The 9334-nt window shown below is 41.4% G+C and overlaps 1 protein-coding gene across 1 annotated transcript; it reads left to right on the top strand.

The window, feature by feature from the left end:
• Window positions 1–7179: 7179 nt before the first annotated feature.
• Window positions 7180–8307, top strand: LOC308280616 (E3 ubiquitin-protein ligase TRIM21-like; the record flags this gene model as incomplete). Its single annotated transcript, XM_080754949.1, has 1 exon — window positions 7180–8307. The coding sequence occupies one exon, from the start codon at window positions 7180–7182 to the stop codon at window positions 8170–8172; it is 993 nt and encodes a 330-aa protein (XP_080611075.1). The 3' UTR covers window positions 8173–8307.
• Between the last annotated feature and the right edge of the window lie 1027 nt (window positions 8308–9334).

Consider the following 9334-nt stretch of genomic DNA (forward strand, 5'->3'; position numbering starts at 1 on the left):
ACAGGTCTGAAGGTCATATACTGTAGCACTGTTACTACAGTATATAGACAATGGACAGTACCCGAGACCAGCAGTGGGGGGCAGCAATACACCAGGGGACCTTGAGGGAGCTCAAGGCCAGGCGTCCAAACCTTTTTCAAAGGGGGCCACATTTGGAATACTATTTTAAATCCACATTGTATGTATAAATCATCCACACCATGTGAAAAATAAGACAACAAAAGAAACAAATACAAATTACACTGTTTATTAAAATGATTTTCATTATAAATATAGTCAAGTGGCAATTGACAAGGTCTAAGCACAATACAAAATATTTTAAAAAATGAGAATGTCTCATGACATTCAGAAGATGAAGAAATTAAAGCGGGAGGGAAACAAACTATTTTGGTTGTTCACAGTGAGATTTGAACTCAAAACCCTACAATTTTTTAAAATAGTAAAAATGGCAAAAATAAGTTAAGACATAAGCAGGGGTCCTCAATATTTGCCTGACTGCGCCAGACATCTCACACCACACTACGTGGGGGGAGAGAGTCTGAAATTCCGGGCAGACAATCTATTTCGGCGGGGGGGGGCTAAAGCCTATTGACGTCACACACACACACACACACACTGCACACACACACACACACACGCGACGTGGCGTGACATTGCAAAAATACGTTATTTCTCATAACATATTATATGTCTGCATGTTTACGTTAGTGCAAAATGGTATTAAAACGTGAAGAAACGGCACTATTTCATAGTTTATTAAAATAATACGAGTCAAGTCTGACTCCGCCATGACAGTTTTCACGGACCAATCAGAGTCCACTAGACTCTCACGTGGGCAGAGGACACCAATCAGAGTCCACGAGCGAGTCTCACGTGAGCTGAAGAGCTCTGTTTGGAGGGGGCTGGGACCGGAGCGCAGGAGGGAGAAATCACCACGTGCCCCAAGCATACAACCCTGATTGGCCCATTCAAAGCGCCCGCTCTAAAGGCGCCTTCGAAATAGATTAAAATACGTGCAGCTTCAGTCCACACTACAAACCACCCACCAGCAGGGGGGGGTGATGTGCGGACTGAAGTGTCAGGCTACCTCAATATGTCCATACACAGACAAATGTGTCTGTGGAAAGACTTATCCTTGTCTGTGGCAATTTGTAGATATTGTTTTCACATTAGGTGTTCTTATTTTGATCATGAGACCCAATTAATGAATGTCGGTCTCCCATTTTCATCAGAATACTTATGACACTGATTTATTATGACGCTACAGCACTCTAGTAGTCAGCCTGTACAGTGATTCTCAAACATTTTATTTGTAAGGAAAGGACCAAACAAAATGTAATTTAAAAGTACTATTTGTACACTTTCAGAGTTAGAAACCTATAATGGTACATTTTTGGACCATCCTTAAAGAACCCGGAAGGTCCCTCAAGGCCGCTTGAAGGACCACAGCACTTAGTAGTATACATTTAGAGCTAGCTTGTTTCTGGTAATATTTGTATTAACAGATTTTGACAAAAATGTCATGCTGGCATGGCGATGAACCCTGGGGCATAAGGCGCCGTGCAAGATAGGGCCCTCATTGTCTTAATGCAATTAAAAATATATGTCAAATCACACCTACAATCATTAATATCTCGGTCAACACAACAAGATCACACAAACACCACAACACATACTGTACGTTGTTCCATGACATCTTTACCCATTGGTTTAAACACTGGTAAACAACAGTAATGTATGAAGATGCGATGCAATGCAATGTGATGCGATACGAGAGTGCGGTCTAACCACCAAACTCGGGACTGCTGAATTGCTGCCCTCCACACTCCCCTATCTAGCATCAGGGTCTTGAGCTCTACAGTGTTGTTATGTTGTATGAAGATTTAAAGTGCGTTCAAGTAATGACCTTCAGTAAAAATAGGAAAACATGCAACCTGCATTAAATTGGCAAATGGATGGCAAGTCCGAATTGGAATTCAGTGGGGAAATACATTTTGATTCTGACATGCAGATCAGAATAGGCAATAGCATATACATAAAGTTGCTAATAGCGTCACTATGAGACCAATTGAAGTGCATTTTGGCTGAAACTTTGGCCCCATCTGACCAACTTTGGTCATTTTTGACAGACAGAATAGTAATATATACTAAAACAATAAGGTAGGGCTCCATGCAGTCCTTTCATTGTTTGGACCCCTAAGAATGAATGACACTGTTCTAAGAATGCATATCTGAAATGTTATCAAAACAAAGCAGCAAGGTAGTGAATACAAAAAGGTAATAAAAAGAGTGCAACAAAATGTACGGAATGATTATCTGAGAGAAAATACCAGCCAATGAACACTGGAGGCTGAGAAAACATTGTTGCATAATATCAACGGTGGACAGTGGGAGTCTAATGAAGACTCATAATCCCACATGGGGAAAATAACAGCTTCTCTGTAGTGCAGTGCTCCTCATGAGTATGGTTTCACAATCTTCATTGAGATGTAGTTCTGGGGATCAAATAATTGGATAGTTACATAATACAATGGCAGCCTTCGTTTGAGAGCACCAATCGAACAAGCTCTATAATGGACTGAAAACACGATTTACTGATGCTAATTCTCGTTAAATGACGAATTAAAATATGAGTTGCATAATATGTGTAAATACTGTAAATAATAATATTTGATCTTACGGGAAGAGAGTAGAACATGATCCCAAGGAACAAGAGAACCAGCAGGACGACAATCCCAATGATGAAGATCCACTTGAATCTCCTCCAGAAGAATGACGTGTCGGGACGACTGGTGGTGAAAAGAAACAAAGTAAACACCTGCAAGTGCTTCTGCACAAGATGTTGCACTTTAATTGTAATTTGTTTAATCAGTTAATAATAGTCTTACTTGGGAGGGTCCAGTCTGGGGTTCATGTTGGGCTCATCTCTGCCTTTCCCAGCAGGCCGTTCTTCCATCTCCTTCTCCTCCACTATTTCCAAGGTCATCTCCACTTTTCCCTGTGATACACACCGACAGTGTCACTTACACTTACACAAACTAAATGAAGACAGTTAATGTTACCAATAGGGGTTGACACTTCCTGACTCCCCTGTGAAAAGGGAAACTGCATAATGCCATTGTCGATTGAATTTCCTCTGTGAAATGGACAGTTCGACCGATTCAACACATTACTGGCCAGGCCGGGGTTCAATTAGCCCTATTCACGGCCCGCCCACCTACTTCCGTTTCTCAGTATCCCCCGGGTGCTGACTTCAATTTAGAAGGGGAAACTATACTGGACTTAAAGCCAACAAATCGTTATTTCTAACGGTAAAGTAAATTATAATGCTTTTTGCCGTTTACTATCTTGTGTTCTTGATCATGCTAGCCGTATTTTATACTTTACTATTCGGAAATTGCATTAAATTTGCGATTTCTGTGCTAACTCTATAGACTTCAGCACCCGGGGGATGCTGAGTGGGCGGGTCGTGAATAGGGCTAATTGGGGACTTCTTGCTCCACAGGCGGGAGCCTAAAACTGGTGCATAAAAATGGTGGAAACGCAAGTCGGCTCATGCCCAGTTCTGTGAACGTACCAACGTTCCAAGAATTTATAACGGAACCAGTTCTTGGGGGCCCCATGTGCACTCTGCTGTCTGTCAGTGCTTCCATCTTGCACTTTCCGGCCTCGCTCTTTGGTGGAAAGAGAACTTTAAATTATATTCCTTGCAAGCGGCCGGACAGTCAACACTTTATTGCAGCTGAGAACCCGGCTTTTCATTGCGGCAAACCGGTAGGATGAACACAGGAATGAATGGACAGCCAACTTGTCAATTAAGGAAACATTTCAAGCATTCAAGTAGAGAAAGTAAAAAATGTTAAAACATTTTATAATGGACAATTTACTTTGGGCAAGTACAAAGTGCAACTCCTGAAAACACGCAGTAAAACAGAGTGTTCATTAAACTGAGAGCATATAACCATTTCAGGGATTTTCTTTTTTTTTACAGTGTTAAATTACACTTAACTTACGCCAAGCACGGGTTTCCCATCCTGCTGGATCATGCACGGCCACCAGCCTCGTACAGACTTCTGGGAGAACAGAGAGTTGGGCTGTGGTACTTTGCTCACTGCTGAGTCTGATGTCATTCCTGGTAACATCATTAGAGTTCTCAACAGCCCTGATAATTAAGGCCCTAACTGGGCCAATCCGATGCTACATTTTAGGCCCGGCCCAGCGGGAAAACGTGGAGTCGGGTTCAGGCAGAACTTAACCTCGCCCAACAGGCTTTCTGAGAGAAAGCCTGGTGTTCGTTCACAACAGGCCGCTTCGTTTCCGCCTAAAGCGCGGAAACCACTAGAAGAAGCGGCGTCGCTCTGATTTGGTTCCCTCCGTTTGTTTCCCCATTCCTTATTAAAATGCTCGAGTAGCCTAGTGTAGTCTTGCCAGTCGCTAAAAGTTGGACTAAAAGATGCATATACCAAACGATTTTTTCAAAAGCAAAACTACTCCGCATCAAGGAGTTTATTAGGTGGGCCCTAAAAGCGTGTCCTTGAGCGCAGGGGAATATTTTGGGTTAAAACTGAATCCGGTTTGATCTTTCCGGCAAATTGTAGTCCTTTGAGTACTACAACATGACGTTTTGTGGTTTCCGCTCCAGACCGGTTACAAATCCGAAAAGTGAAGTGATCCCAGACTAGGCAGAACTTGAGAACTCTAGTCTCACCTGCAAAGACATTATCTATTGATTGGTCCTCTCATTACATTTAAAAATAATGTATTGACAGTTTTATTAAAGGAGCTATAGTCAACTTTTTCATTGTAGGGCCGACACTTTGTTTACATCCTAGTCTATAGACTAGAATGTGAACAAAGTGTCGGTCTGACAATGGCCAAAATGATTATTTTATCATTATTTTACGCTTTTTGTGGTCATCTTTGAATAGAAACATATATATGATGCTTATTTTTTATTATTTTAGCACCCGTTTTTCAAGAAAAGGTTGACTATAGCTCCTTTAACTGTTTGAACAACCTGTGGAAGTCACCATGTGTTTGCGTGCTAGCTCCCTCACAGCAGTTCAGCGTGGACATGGCAGAGAAGGCGTCCCATGGTATGCCTGGCACACCTGTTCACCTACCAGGACTTTGACGAGGGGACACTGGGACTGGCCTACGTGGCCCCCTCCAGACACGGCATCCCTGGGGGGCTCTGCTCCGAGAGTAAAACCCGTTTTATACAAGACTTTTTTGCTATTTTGTTTGTTCCAAAAGAGGAAATTTGATCATCAGGTCTCTTCTGCAGTGTCCATGTTTTTAACTTAAGCATTTCTACCTTCATCCTTTCATTCCTTTTCCTGGTTTTAACCACTTTTTTTATACTTACACAATATTTTATACTTTTAACTTTTTTACAGTACTTTACAAAGTGCAATGTGTTGCAAGCCTGTATTTTTGCTACCTTTGTAAACTACAAAATATATATCGACAAAGTAGTTAGTATCAAAGGTATTTGGTTCCAGATATTGTGGTGTTTTGTCCATATCGCCCAGCCCTCATTTTTGTCTGCAGCCTAGCTGTCATTGTTCCATCCATGGATGTTCAATATGTTTTATCTCCTGTAATGTGTTATTGTGTATGACACAATGTAAATTAATTGAAACTCTGCCATTGTGCTTTCTTCACAGCAGCTCTGTTTAAATCACTTACAGTAGTTATGTGCAATTGTGCAGCAGTGCTTACGTTTCCATAACATTACAATCTGGTTTCAGCCCTCTGCACTCCTACCAAAATGACAAGAATCATTCACCAGTAGGCTATATCCTTAGGCTCATTAGACCAGGCTGACCATAGACTGTAAAAGGCTGACACACAGGTGAACAAACACACACACACACACACACACACACACACACACACACACACACACACACACACACACACACACACACACACACACACACACACACACACACACACACACACACACACACACACACACACACAGGTGAGTCCACTCAGTGCAACTAGAGAGAGAAACCTTCAGACTCCTAAAGAAAAGCAACAAGCCAGTGGAAGTGGTAACAAGAGGGATGGAATGAGAAAGAGATGAAGTGGAGGATGTGAAGGGTTAACAACTCTAGTAGCAAGGAGGAGTTTCCCAGTGACGCAAATCTAGTGAAATGAAAGTTAAACTGTGAAACTGAGGCAGCGCACAGAACAAGCTCTAGGCTACAAAACATTAATTAAACACAACCTTTACGAACACAGTGAAAAGGTGAGTAGCCTATACAGCAGATAGTCTAAGGGCTTAATAATATTCAGAATTAAACTGAGAATTAAGTTGTAACTTGTAACTGTAGCTGACTAGCCATGGTCGTCCGACCTTATTATAATAATCCCTGAGATTCTGCAGTCTGTTTTAGTTTGTAGGGTTTCCAGGAAGGACAGTAGCCTGTAGTATGCCTATATCATTACTTTTAGCAACGGTATATTGTGTTTATCTTTTGCTCTTTGCCCAATCAAATTTGTTACTATTGAGCTGTGAGAGAAGTTATTCATTAATGTTTCTTTTCAGTGTATAGACATGGCCTCTGCCAGCATTCTCCTGTCTGAAGAGCAGTTCCTGTGTTCTATCTGTCTGGATGTGTTCACTGATCCAGTCATCACTCCATGTGGACACAACTACTGCATCACACATTACTGGGACACAAGTGATGTGTGTCAGTGTCCACTGTGTCAAACAATCTTCTGCAAGAGACCAGACGTCCTTGTCAATACTTTCATTTCTGAGATGGCTGATCAGTTCAGGAAATCCAAGCAACTGAACAAAACTTCCAGCGCAAACCAAGAACCTGCTGAACCAGATGAAGTGTCCTGTGACGTCTGTACTGAGACCAAGCTCAAAGCCTTGAAGTCCTGGTGTGTCTAGTCTCCTACTGTGAGACTCACCTGGAGCCTCATCAGAGAATCGCAGCTTTGAAACGACATAAACTAATCGACCCTATAAAGAACCTGGAAGACTTTATTTGTAAGAAACATGACAAACCTCTAGAGCTGTTCTGCACGACTGACAACATGTGTGTTTGTCAGATCTGCAGGAAGTCAGACCACAAGTTACATCAAATTGTGTCTCTGTAAGAGGCATATGAAGGAAAGAATGCTGAGCTGGGAAAGACAGAGGCTGAAGTTCAGCAGATGATCCAGGAGAGACAAGAGAAGATTCAAGAGGTCACACATTCAGTAGAGCTCAGTAAGAAGGATGCAGACAGAGCAATAGCAAGCAGTATCCAGGTCTTCACTGCTCTGATCAGATGTATTCAGAGAAACCAGGCTGAGCTCATTGATGTGATTGAAGAGAAGCAGAAAACAACAGAGAAACAGGCTGAAGGCTTCATTAAAGATCTACAACAAGAAATCACTGAGTTAAAGAAGAGAAGCTCTGACCTGAAGCAGCTCTCACACACTGAAGACCACCTCCACTTCCTCCAGAACCTCCCATCCATCAACATCCATCCAGCCACCCAGGTCAATATCCACCAGTATTCATTTGTAGGGACTGTGAAGACAGCTCTGAAGACACTCAGTCAAGAGATGGAGAAAAAGCTCTGTGATGCTGAGCTGAGAATGGTCCAGCAATATGCAGTGGATGTGACTCTGGACTCTGATACAGCACACTGCGAACTCATCTTGTCTGAGGATGGAAAACAAGTGAGTCATGGAAACATAAATAAGAATCTCCCAAACAACAAAGAGAGATTCTCTGAACGTACACGTGTCTTAGGAAAACAAAGCTTCTCCTCAGGAAGGTTTTACTATGAGGTTCAGGTTAAAGGGAAGAATTGTTGGACTGTAGGAGTGGCCAGAGAGTCCATCAACAGGAAACAATCAATAACACAGAGTCCCAACAGCGGTTACTGGTCAATATGGTTGAATAGAAATGAGTACAAGGTTCTTGCTGACCCTCCTGTCGTCCTCACTGTAAGAGAGAAGCTCCAGACAGTGGGAGTGTTTGTGGATTATGAGGAGGGTCTGGTCTCCTTTTATGATGTGGAGACCAGAGTTCATCTCTACTCTTTCTCTGACTGCACCTTCACTGACAAACTCTATCCAATTCTTAATCCAACTGTCAACCATGGTGGTTTAAACTCTGCTCCTCTGATCATCTCTCCTGTCAGTCACACGGATTAGAATAATGTAATCCTCAGTCAGTTTTCAATTAAGACAACAAATGTGTATTTTGAAAGGTTAATTGTACTAATTAGCAGAATACTTTATTAGCAGTTTGCAAAAACAAAGAACAGGAAAGTACAGATTAACTTTCAATTCAACTGTCATTTCAAATCAAGGCATTTAAGTTGTTCCTAACAAATGCATTCTATTGAAAAACAAGAAACGTATTGTACATGTGTAACGGAAAGACTAATATGGTAAATTAGTTCTCCAGGGAAACATGTATTTCGATTAACCACTTAAACCTTACTTTACACTAAAGCTATTTATAATACAAAGTCCAAAAGACTGTAGAGAGCTATTAGAAAGAAGAAACATGGCCAAAATAGGAAAGACAGGGTTCAAGGGGTTAACATGCAGTATACTGTATATCCTGTCTGTAATACTGATTAAATCTACATTAATTATTTGGTATAATGACTTGATTGTTTATTTTGTCATTGAAGTTTAAGTTGATCTCAACATTTTATGTCATTAATGTGCAGGAATAACAATTTAATTCTCAGATTCTTGTACTTTAACATCTCTACTTTAGAGGAGTTAATAGAAAATAGGAATGCAATGATTCTGATCTTAATAAGTTGACCTTTCACTCTGTCTGCTCCTTTTCCCCTCTACAAAACCTCTTTGCCAAAAATAGCAGATCTACAAGCTCACAATGCCTCGCTATAAATAAACCCCTCTTAATGACAAGCTAATTGCCCACCCATCAAGTCCTGCTGGTATAGTTGTGCATAACAAGTGTCAGTACATTTCCACTACGAGACGGAACCAGAACTTTCCAGAACCTGAAGCAATTCTTTTCGTTGGGGGCTGTTAAGTATGACATCATTTTGTAGGCAGAGGAGAGTTTCTGCCCCCAGTTTCCGTGAATCTTTTTACTATTTTTACTATTTACACATTTTTCTTCTCTTTGTTGTTGAAAGGAAAGTGTTAGAATTATACTTTAGTCGTTATTTTTGTCTCGGATCTGTTGAAAATAGCGAGGGACAGAAAATGCTCTGGGGGCAGATTCTCCTCTGCCTACAAAATGATGTCACGGCTTAAAAGCCCCTGGGCACTGCCCGGTTTCAGACAAGGTTCTGGGACGGTGTTTGGGAGATTTATGGTAATTCTACAG

Source organism: Nannobrachium achirus (genome assembly GCF_963921795.1).
Source record: "Nannobrachium achirus genome assembly, contig: SCAFFOLD_369, whole genome shotgun sequence".
Taxonomy (NCBI): Eukaryota; Metazoa; Chordata; class Actinopteri; order Myctophiformes; family Myctophidae; genus Nannobrachium; species Nannobrachium achirus.